Source organism: Drosophila melanogaster, chromosome 3L (genome assembly GCF_000001215.4).
Source record: "Drosophila melanogaster chromosome 3L".
In the NCBI taxonomy this organism is placed as follows: domain Eukaryota; kingdom Metazoa; phylum Arthropoda; class Insecta; order Diptera; family Drosophilidae; genus Drosophila; species Drosophila melanogaster.
Genome location: NT_037436.4, coordinates 13,646,997 through 13,667,435, shown reverse-complemented (window position 1 = coordinate 13,667,435; position 20,439 = coordinate 13,646,997). Strand labels below are relative to the sequence as shown.

Genomic DNA, 20,439 nt, shown 5'->3' with positions numbered 1-20,439 from the left:
CATGGAGAGCGAGAGCGAGAGGGCGCTAGCGAGAGAGCCTCGCCTGCGCGTGAATCGGCTAAAACGAGTCACGATTCCGACGGTTCGGGGATTTTCCCTTTAGGCCTTGTTGGGTTTTCCAGCCTGTTCAGCTAGAGTGCCGCTATTCGGTGTGTTTGCTGTTTTGTTTGATATGCCCGAAAATATCGCCATTGCGTCTTCTAGTTCAATTGGGTTGCTTCCCATTGGAGATCCATAGTTTCCGCTATCAGAACATCTACGTTGAAACCTTGCAAGCAACAAGCGAGCCATTATCAGTGGCAGTAAGCACCCCCCTCACGAGGTTACAACAACCCCAGCGGATCCGATAGAGCATACGAAACTTCGGCTATGAACGCTCGCCGCTCGACAAAAGTTCGACAGCACACATGTTCGATGCAACACTCGGAAAATGTGCCGAACGACCGTGGGGGTGGACACCACCTACCCACCACCACCCATCCATCCATCCACTTTCCGCCTCGAACGTGAGCGCGTTGTTGTTTTGCCGGCGTGTTGGGCTGTTGCGTTCGCTGGTTCGAATTGGTCGGGTGGGCGTAAGTTCGGTGCGATTCGGGTTCGGACGAGGGACTTGTTCGGGTTCGGTTCGGATCTTTGGGGCTCTGGACGCCGTTGTAAGCGCCGTCCTTTTTCAGTATGATATTGAGTTCTGTGTAGTTAAGTCGGAATATTTCGTATAGTTCTCGTCGACTGTCGTGTGACATTTGTTCTTCAATTCAGAAACGCATATTGAAACGCAGCGATAATACAAATTACGAATATTCAATGAAGAAGATTTAAACCAAACCAAACCAAACCAAACAAAACAAAAAACCAAACCAAACCAAAGAAAACCAACCAATTAAAATTAAAAATTTCAATTCGCTTCAAAAATATATTACAAATATAACAGCCAATTTAATCAAATCAAATTCGCCAGAAAAATCGCAAACAAAGTTTACAAAATTCGTTTACTCAATTCCATAACACAAAACCAGCTACAACTAATTCAAATATATAACTGTTAAATCTGTAAGCAAGGGCAATTACCACTAAGATCACCCCGAATCCCAAAACTTATGCACCAAAATAGTTCCCATAGATGAAGATACTCCTGACTCATTAGAACTCGATTCCTGTTAAATCTCTCCATCAGCATCATTAACATTAGCTCCAGAAATAGACCGACTGCCACGATAAACAAACCCGAGAATAATTAGAAACAAATTGTAAACAACGAAATTTCCAAACACAACTGGGCACTGAGAGGAAACCCAATTGCCGATCAGGTTGTTTTTTTTTTTTTTGTTTTTTGTTTTATTCTCTCTTTGGCTGGGCTTTACTTTTTGGAAATTTTTCCACGCTCTATTTTATTCCCGATGTATGTATTTTTTTCAATTTGCCCAGATAAACAAACGAACGAAAATTGTTTCACGCTCGCAGCACACGAAAACATTTTCAATTAAAATTTTGGCCCAAAAAGCCAACCAAACTAAAGCAAACCAAGCCAAAAGCAAAGCAGTGCGGAGCACCGAAAACGTTTCTCACATTGAATTTGAATATTTTGAGCATTCCATAATTTCGTTTCCATCTCCATGGCATTCCGATTTCGATTCCGATTCCGATTCTCCAGCACTCGACTCGATCCCATTTTTCGCCAAAATCTGTTTTGTTTGCTGTATTTTGTTGTATTTTAAGTGTAGTTGTGTGCCAGTGCTAGCTGCCAATATATATGGCCCTGTTAATTGAATATGCATTGCTCTTAATGATTTTTGGCCAGCAGAGCATGATTTCCTTTCTTTGGCCTGCGATTTGCTATTTCAGTATTTGGTAGAAATTTTTCAGTTGGTTAAAATGTTTTACTGCCGCTTTGATGTGGCCCAAACCGGCCAAAACTCACAGTAAATTATTTTCACTCTGGCTCAATACCAAAATAATTTTGATCATCGATGAGTGTTGAAATGGTCGTAAATCGCACTACTAATTTTTGATATTCATGGGAGGTGGTGGCTTTCATTTCTGGAGTGACCAAAAAAAGTCTATATGCATTTGAAGAGTTTTACATTTTAATTGCAAGTCGATGTGAACTGTTTGCTGGAATATTTTTTCAATATTTTTATTAAAGTGCTTGAAAGTATACGATTCGTAATTTGTGAAGTGTTTGATAATTCAATTTGTGCACTGTGCAAACGTTTGTCAAATTTTTCTTTGAACTTTAAACTAATTTGAAATCCTTTGAAATAGTTTACACCTTTTTGGAAAATTTCCATATTTTCTACTTTGACCTTCTCACAAGCACGGCTGTGTGCACTGAATGAAAATCATAAATCATTTTGCTTTGCCAAAAACAATAAATACATCAATAAATATTTACCCAGATAGATTTTCTTGCCATTCTCGGCGTTCACCTTAATTCCAAGCAATTAAACTCACAGTCAAGAGAATTTTCCAAGCTAACTGTACTTGGAAAATCATTGAATTACCCATGCTTACAGTGAACACAACCTAATATTCACAAAACACAAATTCTAATTCGATTTTAGATCAGAGAGAAAGAAAGAGCGAGAGAAAGAAAAAGAGATAGAAAAGTACACGCGTGTGTTTAAATACTGGAAAATACAGATAAGATAAATTATTATTAACACTAAGCCATACACACATTATAGAAGGCTAACCACACGAAAATACATTAAAATCAATAAGTAACCAGTACAGAGAAGACAGTTCAAGTGAAAAACAGAAACGAAACTTTCAAAAAGTGCTTAAAAGTAATCAAAAGAATTATTCAAGAGATTCAAATTACAAAAAAAAAAAACTTAGACAAATAAACAACGGTCATTTTCAGAGGAAGATATACAAAAAGCTTCCAACAGAATCGGTGAAAATCGTTAACAATTTTTTCTCGCAAAGGCGCCACGTCCAAGAGCAAATCGTTCCATATGGTTCATATTATTGAATTGGTCGGCCAGCCGAAGGTTGAGTTTGCTCAACAAGTTACTGTGAGTATCCAAATCGAGAGTCCAAATGAATTTTTACACCGCAGGACGAGGGGGGAGTGCTGGGGCGGGGCGGTCGATGGGGCCCAAAATGATAATAAATCTTGTTGTCCGCAGTCACGTAATGACAACTTAATACAAATACATATGCATACATCGCCGCACACACTAACGCACTTTTTATTATGTTGTTGTGACGCTTTTCCTCTCTTTTTTCCCGTGCCTTTGGCTTTGCTCAACATATTTTGACAATTAATCATTCCCCGTGTCTGTGTGTCGTCCTCTTTGTCACAGTGTGCATTTGTGCGTGTGTATGGGTGACTGCGGTTACAATTTTTTTGCGCAAAATTCGAAATCAGTGCGTCTGTGTGTGTAGGTCAATGTGACTCCCGTTTCGACTGTCTGCGTCTCTTGGCCATTAACACACCGCAATCTACGGAATGACCAACATCTCGTTTCTTTGTTACGAGTCCATTGGTCCCGACTTAAAGAGCTCCGTGTCCTTCAGAGAAAAGAAATGCAAGAAAATCAAAAAACTAGACTACGATTCGATGAAAGATTAAATTTGATTTAAACGAAAAGAAAATGAATGTGAAACATTCCGTTACTGTGTGGTTTTTGGTTTCTTATCGCGTCAGTCGAATTTCCAAAAAAAAAAAATTATTGAACCTTGAACGGAAAATTGTGAACTTATATAGTAGAGCAAAAGACAATGAATTAAAAAAGTTTCAAAAGTTTGCACATTTAAGGATAGCAAATGGTAGTTCGAATAATTTGAATAAGAAAAGTGTTAAAACTGTCAAAAATGTGCAAACTGTGTTTCTTGTTGTTAAATAATTTTAAAGGAAGTACAAATTATGCTAATATAAAATAAAGTTTGAACCCGAATTATTATTATCCTTGAAGTGCATTTCATTATTGAGCAGTGTGTCAATTAAGGAAAGGGAAATGTTAGTTTTTCCGTAATTAGAATCATAAATCTCCCAATCAAATGATAGTAGATTGTGATTTATTTTTATTGTGCTTAGCTGATATCCTTTTATCTGGATTTCTATTTTCAACCCGATTTTAGTCTTTAACCATATGGACGCATCTTTAACCTACATATTGATTTATCAACTTTTCCATTCACTCGCCTTTCAGTCTCGTGATTCTCCAAAAGTTGTCAACCAGCTTTGTGGAATTTGCGAATAGGAAAAAAACCTTAAATTCTAATCGGATTTACATTTATTGCGTTCTGTTGCGTTGAGTAACTACATTCAGTCCCCCTTTTTGGCCACCATATCTATCTATCTGTTTCACTTTCAGCTGACTGCTTTATCATATGTTGTTGCTGTTGTTGATGTTGCCCCAGTTGTCACCCTCTTCTTTTGCCTTATTCTCCATTCGCCATTCCCCATTCTATATATTCTCTATTTTTTTGATTTTATTACAACGCCAACGCAGAAAAGTCTGTTACTCGGGGATATTGCGTAAATTTCATTGTGTATTTCACTTTTATGGTGGTGGCTGTCTAGGATCGGGCGTACATGTAGATGGGGGTTGCACAGAACCGCACCGAACAGAACCGAGGGTGGTGGTGCGGGTGGTTGGGTGGATGGGTGCGTGGTGCGTGCTGCGTTAGATGACGTCGCCGGCGTTCTTTGTTGTCCTTTGTGCGTGCGTCTCGCGTCCTGTCCTCCCAGTGTCGCCCGCTCTCCGGCCCGCAAGTCCTGTCTGCCTTTATCCTTGGCAGGGATGTTCGAAAGTCCTTCGCCACTCCGCTGCGTTATCCTTACTCTCCTTCTATTCTAATGATGACACATGCGTTCTCTGTTGCTTCGCTGCCTGCTCTCTGTCCTGCTCCATCCTATTGTTGTTCAATATTTTGTGCCACTTGTTTTGAATTTTTCCACATCCTTTTGTTGCTGCTTGTAGTTGTAGTTGTTTTTGTTGCTGGCATTACGTGTTAGCTAACTTGCTCGTTAAATGGTTAAGTGGAGCAAAGTCGTTGACACAGTTCTTTTGGTGTCCTTTTCTTTGCTTTCATTTCATTTCGAGCGGGAGCTCTTGCATTTTGGGCCATGAGTCAGAGACACGAACTTTCCGCTGGAAGTTATATCCTTCGGTCGCAAGTTAGTTTTCTTTTGGGAAAGCTAACTACGGCAATCGTAGTAGACTGTTTTTATTGAAGGACTGATAATAAAAGCACACGCTAATACACCCAGAAAAAGTTTTCTTTAAAGTGAATTTTAGTAGATTTGCCTTTATAAAACAGTTAAAAAATAGATGGTCTTAGATCTTTAGAATCTTCTGTGGCTTTAATACTCTTTTTAAACCAATATATTCCTTATATCTAGTTCCGTGCTGATCCCTTTCCATTTAGTTAAGTCCATCAGTACCCTTTTATCATTGCCCTTCAGAGACTATGCCGTTCCACTTGTAATCTCCTCTCCTTTGACGGCGCTTTCTTGGCAGTTGCCACTTGGCACAATCATACACTTAATTTTCCACTTCATATCATAATTTTACCCTTGAAACCAATAATCTTGGGCAGTCCGAACGAAGGAGTCCCTAGCTTGTCAGCCGCTGGCATAATATACCTACCTTTTGACGGCCCCTCCCACAATTGCCCACCTGGGGCCGCATTCAACAGCTCGACGTGGCTAAAACATACACACAGATACACACACATAGCACTCACTCACACATGCAGCGGTATTAAATTACATGCCACTGCAAATTACTTGAGAAAACAAAGCAGAAGAAGAAACAAAAAGTCGCAGGGAAAACAAGACAGACCGCACAGCGCGAACGCCTTGACGTATGCAACAATAATAATAACGGGTTGTGGTCGCCTTTTGTTATGCTTGGCTCGGTGTTTTGTAAGCCGTCAAGCATTTACATACCATTAGACGAGTCAAAAGGAAAATGGGAGTGGTGCGGTGCGGTGCGGTGGGGCTGACAGGCGTATAAATATTGAAAAGCGCCAACGCCTTTTGTTGGCTTGCTGGTAATTGCTTAAGTCGGCAAATTGCCCAGCCTAATAATCATAAATACTACCCACGAAGGCACGGCTAAGAACGACGAAGCGAAAATTGGCTAGCCAATGAAACTTTCATAGGACAATATCCGAAGGGTTAGGACGGGAATGTGCTTGAAATTGATTAGGAACAGCAATGGAATAAGTAAATGAATTCCTTCTACTCATCGTGATATGAAATTCAAATAAGTACACTATAAGCATATAAAAGAAATATAATTGTCTCAGTATTATAAATGGTTACCAAATCAACGTAAATTGTGAATAGGTGTTCAAAATCAGTGTTCCAATAATTTCTTCTTTTTTTTTACTTCGAAGAAGCTTTCCCCTGGAAAAACTACTAATGAAATCCCTTTTAGTTCCCAATTCTGCTATGCTGGACTGAAATGATTATAATTTTTATTATGTATGCCGAAGGACACGCGGCTCGGACCTTGCTCTATGCCTCAATTTGAAGTTCTTGATTATGTGAGGTGACAGTTTTATAGCTTTGTTAACAGGGAGCGCGGAGTTCACCCCCAAACCCTCAGAGCGAACAAGAGTCTTTGCTTCTTTTGTTGTGCTTGGCATGTTCAGCGCTGATTATGCTTTGTGCCAGCAGCGGGAAAGCAGAATGGCAGGAAAGCGGGCAAGCGGGAAAACGGGAAAACTCACCCCCATTCGGGCGGCGGAAAACTTATCGCACTGGAGCAGGAGCACGGAACAGGGGTCGGGCATTAGAATTACTTGCGTGATTAACGCACACCCTCGAGCGTGTCCATGCCCATTCCACGAACCCATGAGGCCAGGTCTTATCTATGGCTGCCTGCCTTAATTGTGGGTCTTCCATTTGACTATCGATCGATTTTCGATTCCGTTCAATTCGATCACCGTAATGAGGCAACTTCAAAAGCTGCACAGCTCATTAGGTTTCCCCCGATATATATATGTATGGATATATATATATACTTTCCGACTTTTCCCCCCGGTTCCGTTTTCCTTCTGCTCTTTTCTGCCTTTTCTTGGGCTTCTGCACGTTTTCCTTTGTTTTGTTTATGGCTTCTGAAAATAGCTGAATCAAAATGTAAACAAAAGCGCAAAAATACCAAAAAACGAGAATGGACGAAGTAAAGGAAAATCTCGCACTTTGCAGCGGCGGCAGCTGCGTGCGTCATGTGAACAAATTTTCCAGATGCTTTTCCAACCAACCAACCGACCGATGCCCCCACCTTTCACCCCGTGCATCCACATACACTATATGTATATGTACATGGTATATATACTTTGCATACTTTTTAATGCCTTTGCCGAAGTGCAAAACCGCATGAAGAGGCCTTTAGCTTTCGACTTTTCGCCTTCTTTGCCGGGTGAACAATAAATTGTATTTCTGTTTATTATTTATGTGCCCCAGCAGAATGTTTACGGTCTTCTGCGTGTATAGCCCAGTTTTTCTCTGCAGTTTCCGTTTCCTTTGTACCCTAATTATATACTCCCACTACATCCTTAACCATATTGATATTAGCTCTTCAAGTTGCCACTTTTCCAGAATATATTCCTTATTGTCTTTCAACGTGGCAAATAAATCAACAAAGCAGCGAAAGGATAGAGAATAAGCCGACTGTTTACATTATGTTTACATTATGCAAAAGGAAACTCGGCACACAAAACCGCTAATTGTCGATAAACAACCAATAAAATACAAATTTCCCAAAAACATTTATCAAAAATAATATAAATAATAACAATAACCGCACAACCACACGGGGCGCACACAAAAACCAACAGCAAACACCAACACTCGAGGGCGATAAATAAAAATGGCAAAAGGAAACTTGGAATGAGCCCACTCGAGAAGTGGGTGAAAAAAAAGCGGCAGGCAGCCGAAGGAGAAGAAATGTATGGAAAATAGTGTTTGACAGCTCATAAAAAATAATGTCGTATTCATTAAGGGTGGCACAACCAACCTGTGTGGGAGTTGCCAAAAGCGAGCTCCACTTTATTTACGACAGGAAGCGGGCCAGAACAGCAACAGCCACTTGAAACGCACGCATGCAATGCGAATGGGGAAGTGGCCCGTGCTGAAGTCGAGGCTGAGGGTCCTGGCCAGGATATGTGGAGTGGGGCTGGCAGTCCGAGTCAAGCCAGAAATATTTAATTGAAAGCCAAACGAGACACTCGGGGGAGCTCACAAAATATACTCTTTCTGTCAGAGGGACTTTTGTTTCTTGAATAATTTGATGCCGAAATAATGAATCGATTTAAGCTACAAACTATCTGTAAATGAAATTTAAAACTATATTGGACGTAACTCAGATTAAAAGTATAAATAATAGATTAAATTAAATCCATCTCTTTTAGTGGTGTCTTATTCAGTTTCAATCTGAAATTTTGTCACACCCTCAGCTTTAAAATCCATTTTCCAACCCTAAAAAATCTAAACACCCAATAGCTTTAAGTCCGATCGAACAACGCGCCTCATGACATTGACAATGTCAGGGACTGAACTAATGAGGGAATGATTGAATGACACACTGGCAGAATGACAGTTCTCCTTTTTGCCTTTGGTGGGTGAGCAGGTGTTTTACGATTGTGTATGTTTTTTGCTGTTGCTGCCACTGCTTTTGTATTCAGAGTTTGTTGTTAAAGGTTTGCGTGCTGAAAGTTTTCGAAGTTGTTCAAGTAAACACGTTGCTGAGGGGGAAAATTGGGGCGGGGGGTGTTTAGGGCCAAGTTTGTTGGTTGAAACATGCAAATGTTACAAGGTGTTATGCTTTATGTACATTTAATTGAGACTTATTAGGTAGTGAAGTGTACGATAGTTAAATGCGGTTGCTGTTCCTGTTGTTGTAGTTTTTGCCGCGGGTTGTTTAGCTTGTTGATAATGTCGTTAGTCGCACAAAGGATGGGGCATACTATCTAAACTTAAAGAGCTCCGAATCGATGGAGCTTGTTGCCCTGTGGCCTAAAGTTTCCCCACTTATCCCTTTAAATCCCAACCTAATCAAATGTATATCTTTCCCATAACATGAGGAAGAGCTCAGCCAAATCTTAAGCCTGATTGCGAGAACAGAAGGGAAATTGTAATGCCAAAGTGCATATCTTAGAGTGAGGAAAATATGAAAGGAGTACGGGGGAAAATAACTCAGAAATGTATAGTCTGTCCGTAACCTCCGCCCCATTCATTGCCCCTTCGGCTGGGCTGCATTAGATGCCGCCACTTCAATGCGCATTTCAAGTTTATTTTCTCGATTTTCTGCGCGTACTGTGTGCTCGAGTTAGTTGCATTTTTCTATTTTTGGGTTCAAAAATACAAAAGCACGAACGGATACCCCGATACCCCCCGCGTACTGCCTTCCAGCACTTTGCTTTCTATTTTCAATAGACGTGGTTGTTGTTCTTGGTGTTGTAGCTATTTTCTTGCAGCCGACAAACAATAAAAATGATGCGTTGTATTGCAAAAGCGCTGCTGTCCACACCAGACCGACCCCGCCCCACCCGAAAAAAACACCCCATCATCCGCCCACTTTTGCAGCATAGCATATGTTGCAACTCTGTTGGTGAAACGAAAAATGCGAAGCAGAAGAATGGGGCTGCGGATGTGGCGGTCGGGGTGCGGATGCGGAGTGCGGAGGAGATTTTCACCCATTGATATTGATGAAAACGACGTCCAGTTACAGTTCGTTGGCTTTTGCTGCATTTTTCAAGGGAAAATATACGGAATGGAAGGCGAATGGGTGCAATGGCAGGGGGCCCTGCAACAGCTGAGGATATGCAAATGGTATACATTTTGTCAAAGCATAAAGACTATGTTTGGCAGGGATATAAAAAATACATGACACATGTACCTACCTCCCTGATACAAATGCCATTCGCGACGGCGAGCAGCACAGATGGAGATGCAGATGGAGATAGAAATGCATATGCATCATTTATCCAACGACAGTGGAAACGAATAGTCTAAGATATCCCATCCGAGCCGGGCTGACTATCCAATTTCAACTAATGTTGCATTCCTTTTGATTTGGGTTGTCTTGGTCGGATATTGGACAAACGATAGAAGAATATGGTTGCCTAACTGGAGCCCGAAAGCTGAAAGCGTTTAGATTTCACCTTTGTTGTCCTTTGCCTCAACTTTAATTCCCTACAGTATACTCTGAGATGCCTTCATAAGTGATATACGTCATGACTGAAACACTATTTGATCTTAGTATGAAGCACCAGCGATCACAAGCCTCTGTCTTACACCTAATCCAGATTCAATTTTCCGGCCTTTTGCTAACTAATCTTCAGTCCTCCTTCGCACCTATTCTATTGTCCTGTTGGCGGGCTTAATTTAACGCTCGACGCACACGCATAGCCACCTATTTTCCCATTTTCCCGGTCCGAGAACACCGCTAAATTGTCACTAATACGCCGCCTTGTGCTCGGCGGTGCATGCCCTTGCACATAATTCTCGGCGAGCGGAACCGAGCGGCTAACAACTGCAATTGTTGGCAAGAAAAAAAAAAAAGAGAAACTTAATAATTGCCACGGCGCAACACTTTAATGGCACACATCTGCCCATCTACCACGTGCCCCTCAACCGCTGCCCGAGTCACATGTGCTGTCCGAGACTGGGAATTTTATGCAAATCTTCTGCCATTCGCTGGCGGAGGTGGAGACTTGCCAAGTGACAATGCAGAACCAACACACACCCACCCACGTGCCTGAAAAGATACACAAAGCAGGACACTCTAAGCCGGGGAACTCCTCCTCCTTTGTCGGCAGTCCCTTGGTCCTTTTTTCTACCCGTACATTTCATGCCTTCGTTTATATCCTCCTTTTTTTTTTTGCTCTGTGCAAGTTTGTGCAACTATTTTCCATGCGCATGGGCACAAAAAGGCAACCACCGCATGGCTACAACTACTGCTGCTGATTCTGCTGCCAACTATGAGCCAGGGGAAGTCCCCAGTCTACCCAGTTGCCCTTTCCTTTCCTGCCCTGCCATGCCCAAATCCCCCGTTTTCCACAACCCTTAGCCCAGAATGTGGCCAGTGGCAGGCAGCCAACCAGAGCGTAGAGCAAACTGGAGCATTGCAACTATTTATTTGTTGTTCGCCTCCCCAGGAGGCAGGGATTTTTTCTATTACGCGCTCGTTTATTACGGGCATTCCGTACTCACGCCTAAGTGTATGCACTTTTCTTCCGCCTTTTTTTTTATTTTTGTGCTATCCTTTCTGGCAGGACAGGGGATTCCCTTTAAGCAGTTGCGGTCAAAGGAGCCCCCCTTTTGAAATGCTTGCGCATCGCACAAATTAAGCGATTCCCTTTGCCCCGATTGATGGGCAACCGTCAATTGCTAAGCTCCTCAGTCAGAGCCTGAATCACAATCAAAGTCGGAGTCAGTCTTTGGCTGGAAAAAGTTGCCGAGAAAGGCGAAAGCCCCGGGAAGAACTGCTAAACCGGAGACAGAGAAAGAGACAGAGACAGTGGGAGAGCAAGGAAAAAAAAATAGCGGAGAAAGCGAAACTTTTTAATGATGTAAAGTACAAAGTTTTCTGTCTTGTCGCTGGCGCAAGTAACTTGAGTAAACTTTGAGTTATGCCCTCCCAGCCTTAGATGCGAAATCCGAGGCAGCGGCGTCGACGGCGACGACGACCTCAAAGCGCAGGACGACATCCTTTTGCACCCACAGGCAGGACATCATCGATCGATGCGGGCGTGGGGGGATTGCGGCTGGTATTTTGTCGTTTGTTAAAAGTTTTCAACACTCATTTTTATTATGACATACGCGCGAAGTACGAGCCAAATTAGTGGCAAATTCAGGGGAGTTCTGTGGGGGTGTGCTGGAAATGGTTGCGCTAATAAAATGCCAATTTGCTGCCATTGAATGGCTGCTTTATTGGCCGCCATTACAACTCGTACGCATAAAGGGCCATGCCACATCCTCCGGTATACGTACATACACACACGCACACACATGCGTGCGGAAGGACCTCTTCGAGGCGAAATTTTATGACGGCAACATTTACACGCATAAAATATGCATGATAAAACTTTGTTGTTGCAATAAATCAGCCACCCCAAAAATTGTGCAACTCCTTACTTGGCCAGTCGGCTTGATGTGATTACAAAACCATTCCGAAACCAGGAAGCGCGTACAGGGTATCCTTTATTTATGTCCTGCGTGATCCGAGCTCATCGCGATGCGGTCGTAATGAGTTCCTGGAGCAAATCAATTTATTTTCGCCCCTCACACCGCTGTCAAACTACTTAAACTGCCATTAAACTATCGAAAGTGAAGGATGCGAAAGATATTTGTAAAAATAAAATGCAAGAATGGAAAAGAGGGAAAACTTTTGCGGGTTCCCCAATCAGAAGTACTAAAAAAAAAATGAAGCCCTGCTTTGTTAGAGGTGCAAATGCCTCACAAACAGACAGAGCAAGTCGCCTTCACCAACTTTTTTGGCCATTGTGTTTTGACTGCCTTTGTTGCATGCATAAAATATTTATGCTCTGGAAAATATGCAGCAACAAAAACTGAGGGGTTGCCTTACCACCCCCCGGAACTTTTTGCCATGTGCGTGCAACTTTTCACACTCAAATGAAATTACGAGGGAAAAAAAAAGGAAAACTTTGCTACTTAAATGTAGCGCTCTCTCTCGCTGCTCCCATTCTGCCTCGTTTTTATCGCTTTCTGCACTTTATCAACCATTTTGCCATGGCTCAGTGAACGCTCAATTGCCGGCTGCCGCGAGAAGAGCGAAGGAGATAGATGCGAACTTTTCATTAATAACGATTTTCCATTAACTATCGATTGATTTCGAGTCCCCAGGACAACAGTGGCAGCAGCATCCCGCCACCAGGCGCAACAACAATGAGCCGCGGCAGCAAACGCACTTCAGACAATGCCTGCAACCGGCAGCTACCAACAACACTTGAGTCTATTTAAAACGCAAACAACAATAAACCGCCCGGGGGTAGTGGGAGGTTTGGTATTTAAAGGGGGCTTTTGGGGCAGTGGAGTCGCTGGCGAGTGGTAAGGGGGCCGGCTCATAACCGAGGACGACGCCGGCGACGCCGACAGGAAAAACTCATTGAAAAGTTTTTCTTTTTTACACTTGGCGCGCTCTCCCGTTTCGCCAGGACCTCCATTCCAATTCAATCCACTCCACTCCTTGCCCCGCGATCCACACACCTAAGCGGTGTATCGGCGGAGGAAGTTTTTAATTTTTTATCGCACCACAACTCTCTATGCAACGAACCTGGTTACACGCTTATTTAGGAACGTGGGTGTTGCAGGATGTTATCATAGAATTTTTTTGATTATTGTAATTGAGTTTATAATTCTGTATCAATACAGAAATTGCTGCATAGACCACAAACGGACATCCGTTGCTTTAAATACGTATTTCTGTATATTTTAAATTTATGATTAAAGTCTCCTTGTGGTGGCTAGATTTAGTTCTTATAGCAAGTTATAAAATATCTCTGCTTGTGGGCTAAAAAACAGTTAAAGTTTTGCAAAGGCTAGACAATAAAGTTTTAAAACCTTTCAACTTGCCCCAGTTCGACGTTTATTTCTATCCATCATCTGTTATCGCAAATAATATAAGGAACTTGATATTAAAAGTTTGCACTATTTGCGAATCCTCCAGAGTATGATCAGTTCGACTTGGCAGGTGAATGTCTAATGTCTACTAGCTCACTACTCCATCAAGTTCTTCTGCAGTTTCTCATCCCTCGTCCTTGTTGGTACACGCGTTACGTTCACGCCGGCTGTGGTGGCTCCTTCGTCCTTTGTTTGCTCCTGCGACTATTATGGGTAATGCCTTTTGTGTAGGTCGTCGGCATTGCGTTTTCTGGTCCTACGTATTTCCTTTTTTTTTTTATTATTTTTGTATACTTCTTTTTTTTCGGTTTTGTTTTGCTTCTACCATTTTTATATGGCCAAAGACCGTTCGCGCGCGCGCCCAATATATATAAATTATTGCATAAAGTTTGGCGCTAAGTTGCAAAAAGTTTCCTTTCATTGCTGCCGCTGCTGCGGCGGCAGCGTGAACGACACACAATAGTCTATAAATCTTTATGGTCAACAGAGATTACATGGGCCTGGGCCCAGACGCGGCGAAGAAAGCCTTCGTGTAGTTTACTGCCCCCGAGCCGTATCCTCTGGCCTTAGCAGCTTTTTAGGCGCTGTGTGCGTTGTTTTGATTTGTGTCCTCCTATTCCAGCCCACCAACTCCACACCAGCTCCAACCCTTACCAGCTATATTCCAGCTGTAGTGCCCAGTTGTTGTGGCTTTTGCCGATTGTTACGGCAATCGAGGGCAGAGTTCAGCATATGGCCATAAAAATGCGGTGCAGACGTGGTAGATGCTAGATAAATCATGCCAAAGCCACAGAAAGTATGCAATGCTGGCAGCCGGCGAATGAATAGAAAATTCTTGTAAAAATCAGCTACAGGAATCGCAGAGGTATCGTGGCACACCTTTAATTGCTTAAATTGTTCTCGTGCAGCGTGGGGCTTCGTGGAACACGACTGGCAATTCGATTTCTCGTGGCCCCATAAACAACTTTTTAAAAGTATAAAAAAAAAAAACATGGAAGAACGTATATAGATAGGTTTACCGTTAGGATCATTTTACATAAAAATGCAATAAATAGCTACAACAAAATTTATGGTGGTCGTGGAGGCAAGGATCTATAAAAGGAGAACGGGAAGGAAGGAAGGGCGAACGGAAGGATGGAGGGCGCTGGACTCACTCGTAAATGTCAAATGTCGTGTGCTAAGGGTGTGGGGGCGCCTCAAAGTATGCTTATAAATTGCTTAAAATAGCAATTTCGGCTGCTCCACCTCGGGAGCTTCTGCCGCTCGGTGTCGTGTCATTTGTTCGTTTTCTTTATTAGTGTCATGTATTTTTATAGTTCAAAGGACATTTGAATGATTGAATGAACTGTTTGCCCTCCCATCGGCCCCCGTGCACCAACCCTTAAGCCACCCACTGCCCACTTCCACACCCACTTTTTCTGGCTAGCTTGCTTGACCGAAATCGAGTTGCGCGCATGATTTCATCCCTTGCAGCCAAAGGACTCGCTCTACGTGCGGTCAGCTCCTGCTCCTGGTCGATGTCCTGGTCAGCGGCGGCGGTCTCAGGCACGTTTCATCATGGCCAGCTTGTTGTTGGTCTGGCGACTATATCAAATAACGACTATTGACTACGCCTGTGTGGCGCTCCGTGATGTCGTGTCCCCGTGTAGGGTTACATACCACCTACTGCCAAACCATCCCATCCCACACAATTCCATACGAATCCATCCAATCCCACTCCATCCGATCCCAGTGACCCTGTGGTGCTGATGATGATGTTGTTGTCGCCAAGCGTCGCCATCGCCATCGTCGCTGGCGATGACGAATGAAAATCAATATTTATTAGATTACTTTCGAAATTTTATACGAAAATAGAATTTTTATGACATTTTTTTCTCTCTGGTTTCGCCCTGGGCTAACTTTGCCATGTGCCTGGGCGTGTTAAAGTGTTTGCAATAATCAATTTTTGAGGGAAACTTGAGCGGCTCTTGTGGCTCGAGCTTTAAGCGTGGTTTTGGGTGTGGAGATAGTTAGGATTTAATATAGTTTAATGCTTTGCGCAGTTCTCTTTGCTCTTATCACCCATCATATTTAATTACAGTTTTCGTTTTCGTTTTCGTTTTCATTTTCCAACCCCAGCACTCATAATGACTTAATTATACTTTAGCCAATTTTCCCAACTACTCCACTACTCTGCACTACCATATCACTTAATATTAAACATTTCGGTGTTCTCCCTTGTCTGTCTTTGCAGGTAAGTTGCCATCATCCATTAATACCACCAGCCATCAAATTAGTAAGTACACAAAACGAGCTGCTAACACTTTTTATGTGCGTCTTTAACTGTATCTGTATACATACACCTCTCTGTACATCCTTTGGCATTCCATTTCCTCCACCAGGACCAATAGATATACGTGTACACGAATATAAAGCAAATGCATTTTAGTGCCCTCAGTTGACCTCGTTTGGGGCTTGTTTTTATGGCTCAGGCGAAGCCAAAGCGATGATGCTACTCACGTGGCTCAAAACTAAAAGCTCCCCTGTGTGTCTACCACTTCCCGGTACCCCGTACCCCGTACCCCGTCCACCGTCACCGTCACCGTCACCCGTCCCCCCCCATCAACGAGTCTTGAGCTAGTTTCGGCGGGTGAACTCATCCCACCCCCCGGGAGTCACTTAATTATGAAGCTGCACATGAAGTAAAACGTCATAAAGCGTCGAGTTGAGTTGCGCCGAGCAGAGGCCATATACGGTTGACTTGGGTAGCATCATCCGTCCCCGTCTGTCTGCTGGTGGCTCATACACATTCTTTTTTCCAGTGGGCTTGGCCGTATTCTGCAGTTAATTTTCCGTTGCTAAATAAACTGTTTATGGCATTTATGCCAAAAATTTTTGGCCAAAAAGAGAGCAAGGGGTTTGGGGTCTGGGTTGGGTGAGGCGGAAGAAATCCCCGGATGAAGGATGACGATGGACCGACGTCTGAGTATGCGAGTGTGCGTGTGAGCTGAGCGATTTCTGCATAATCAACACAGAGGAGCACTGTGTATCCGCATCCGGTTTGCTCGGAATTGCCTCTTAATTGTGATTTTCGAACTGCTTTAAGCCCAATAAAGGTTTTTTGCTCTGTGAATTAGAGAAATGGTTGCATGATTCAAATTGAATATGCCCATAAATGATCGCTTTGATTTTGCAGTTTTGAAGATCGAGAAGGCTAACATGTATTAACTCTCCTATAGGAAAACGACTTTTGTGTGTTCACTGACCCCTCACTCATACAGCCGAGTATATTTACATTTTATGCAAAGACACACACATTCGCACAGCGGGCACACCCACGCATATACAGACAGACTCGCACACTCGCCTTTATCCACTGACAATTTGGCAGTCACCGCAATCATAAAAATTTCCACTTTTAAGGAGAGCAGAGAAACAGGCCCGTCAGTCAGTCGCCTCTGCGCCTCATTTAAATGCAAATTTTTGACGAGCGGTTTTAACGTTCTTCTTCTTCTTCTCCGCTGGCGGTGAATGAAAACATTAAAATTAAAAATAAAAAAGTAGTCTGCTCTTAGGCAGAACTCTCGGTGGTGTTTGTATATGGGTTTGTGTGTTTGTCTCTCTGCGTGTGTGTGTGTGTGTGTGCTCGTGAGAATAATTCAAGGTGATAGCTTAATTGAAATATGCTTTTAGGCGCTTTGCCACACCCCCAGCCAAAGGACGGCCCTCTCCCCAAACAGTTTGCCTTCCATTTTGCATACTTCACTTTGTTGTGTGTCTGGGTGCATATTTTATGGAGCTGCGGTCGACCACAGAGACCCACAAAAAAAATAAAAAGGAAGTAAAGAGAAAACGGAAGGGAATCTGAATCGAAATAAAAACTGAAGTGAAGCTGCTTAATGTTATGCAAAGTGTTTGAGCCTGCGGCATGCGTAAACCGACGGAAAAAAGCAGCGAAATCGGGCGTTTGGACACACAGTCCTGGTTGTTCGGGTGGTGGCTATATTCCCACCATCACCTTTAATTGCTGGCCATTTCAATTCTCATTACAACTTCAATTGACTTTTGCCGGATGTTGGCAGCGGGATAATTGCTAGAGGTGACTGAGCACTTCTGCTCCTCTTAATGGGTAGCAAAGGGTATGCCAGGATCTGCAAATAAACGTACTTTTATAGGACTTATCATACCGCAATCCCTCTTGGATCTGCCATAAACATTCATATGCATAAATTTGACATTTGGCTGCTCCATAAAAATACTCCCAGCCGCAGGGCCTTTTGCCTGGTAGTCTGTCTCCCCGGATCCCTGGATTCTGGGATCTGAGGAAATTTATGCACATAACATCCACTTGACTCCTTCCGACAGACATCCTGCCGCCCCCAAGTGCAACTCACCAACTGAAGTCTCAAATGAAAAGCGACAGCCAGCGAATCTGGTTTGCAATTTACAAATTGCGCTAAGGCGGTAGAAAAACAAAGGAAAACAAAAGAATTGCCTTATATTTTATGCAATATGCCACACCGCGTTTTATTAAGCAAATTACGATGAACGAGATGGGTGGATGGAATCTCGGCAAGTCCTACTTATGACCTTGGCAAACAGCCTAACGCCTCTGTCCTGAGCCATTTGGCAAACAGACTCAAGACTCTACGCCACTCGCCTCGCATTTTGCTGCTCTTAACGCACATTTTCATATATAAATTATTAATTTCGCATGCCTGCCTGGCCCACATCCACCCCCAAAGGACGAAACCGCACGCCTAAGCAGTCGAAGGATCAGGATGGCGGCAGGAAAGCAAATAAGCGGGCGAGTGAAATGCATTTTGTGCTCCATTAAATAATAAAAGCAAACGTGGCAAAGATAGCGTCTGTCTCTGAGTTCTTTTCTGTGTGTGTACACAATAAAAATCTCACACGAAGCGCATAAAAATAAAGCAAGAGATACCCCAAAGAGGGATTCCCTCCTACCCCCAAACAACACTCACATCTTATCTAATGGCAGAGTCAAAGCCCCCATTGTGATTTTTAAGTTGCTAACCTTTATGGGCAAAGGGAGTTCAGTTGAGAGTTGACTTCAGTTCGAGTGTGTTTTCTGTGCGATGGAGAAAGTGCATAAATAAGTAAACAAATGCCTGTCGCTTAAGATTACATGGCAAATAAGCTGGCGGAGCAGGACAACATTTGAATGTGGAGGCAAAAACGAGGAATCCTCGCCGCTTACTTACTTATTCATAGCCAGACCTGAGCGGAAAGTGTGTGTCTTGAGGGGGCATAAAAATCAGCATAAACAGCAATTGTTATGGCCTGCGAATGAAGCCCAGATCAGCCCGGCTCAGAACCCACATCTGTTTCACAGCATTGAGGTAATTTTGTGCGCCTAAAGCACGCAAATCAATGCTGTCGAAAGGATTCCAAACTGCAGCACAATAATGTATTCAAAAATAAAATAAAAACGCTGGATTGAAAGTCATTCTGACGGGAAGGACATGGATATTTATACATTTTAATTTAGCTATGAGCACTCACAATTCCTCACCGAAATCGCTGGCGAGCACCAAGGGTTGAGATGAGAAATGGGGCCTGCAGCCCGTTTGACACGCACGTGTCCTTGCCAATGACAAGGGAAATTTTACAACTTTCAAGTTTAATTTGCAAAAAGTAGCAATCAACCAAGAGGCAGGAATCCGAAAGAGGGTTGAATGCTTATTGGACAGAGGGGTGGTTGGGAGAGGACCAACCCTTTCGGGCTAATTGCTTGGAAGTTGTTAAATGTAAAAATTAAAATGTATAAAATGTGTATATTTTATATTAAACTGAGGAGGAACTCTGCAAATGTCAGTCACTCACTTTCGCCCCCGTTCGCACATTCGTTCAGTTATTCACTCATTCACTCATTCAGTCATTCATTCATTCAGGCAGAACGTAGTCGGTTTTATGAGGTGTTAAGTGGGCTTAAATTAAAAGTGGGCGTGGGTGGAATGTGACGAAATGTTTGCATATTTATTTAAGTTATGGCAAACGGCGAGAAGGAGCAACCATCCGAAGGATCCTGGGGTGGCTCTCTCTCACTCACTCACATACTCTCCACTCCTCTCCGTTGAAGAGGGCTGCAGACTTGACTTCTGTTTGTTTTCCGTTTGACGTGAAGGGGCCACATGTGCGTGTTATAAATTTATATTTAATAAACTTTTGGATCTTCGAGGCTCAAGTGGGTATCACAGGGATTTAGCGCCAGAGATTCCCGGCTGCAGAGGGCGAAGGGCAAAGGACAAAGGACGAGCAGAACCCAAAGGAAGGTGAAAATGAGGCAGTGATAAGCAAATGGTTGCCAGTTTATAATGAACATATAATGTTTCATATAGAGCTAACAGGCGTCAGCAGGCAGTTCTCAAGTTCCAATTGTTCTCGACCTTTGTCATGTCCATGTCCTGCTATCTCACAGAGATAATCTGATTTCCCATTTGCGTACTTTCCCCCGGAACTCTTCTCGCACATTGCACTTTCTCACCGACAGTACTTATGGGTCCCTATTAATTATATATACAAAAAATAACGCTCTAGCTTTGTTTGCCTTTGACACACCCACAAAACCAAACTAAGACACCGTGTCACAGGACACGTGGCAGCATTTTGAGTAGCAACATCAAGTTGCTTATTAAAATAATAACAAGGCCGACCGGAAAGAACTAAACTCCGAATGTGGGATGCAGTCAACCCTCGGCGGTAGGAAAACTAACCCCCGCAATCACAGATGCGGAAATCAACCCCGATAATGAAGAGCCAAGGCCAAGCGTGTCTTAAAGTTTTAAAGCCCATAAAATACTGCCCGAATCTATGCCACTTTGATCATCAAA

General features: G+C 43.0%; 1 protein-coding gene across 18 annotated transcripts in view; it reads left to right on the top strand.

The window, feature by feature from the left end:
- The window catches only part of bru3 (bruno 3), a 281,494-nt gene that overhangs the window by 135,965 nt on the left and 125,090 nt on the right, over window positions 1-20,439 (top strand). For 13 of the 18 annotated variants that reach the window (NM_001202166.4, NM_001202171.2, NM_001202163.2 and 10 more), the window contains exons 1-2: window positions 687-1,050; window positions 2,562-3,017. The exons of 3 other annotated variants lie outside the window; for them this stretch is intronic. In NM_001202166.4, coding sequence (NP_001189095.1) covers window positions 2,958-3,017 — 60 coding nt within the window. In that variant the 5' untranslated portion in view covers window positions 687-1,050; window positions 2,562-2,957. Of the gene's footprint in view, window positions 1-686; window positions 1,051-2,561; window positions 3,018-15,839; window positions 15,882-20,439 lie in introns of those variants that run through there. 2 more of the 18 variants (NM_001202161.2, NM_168557.3) reach the window with 1 other exon arrangement.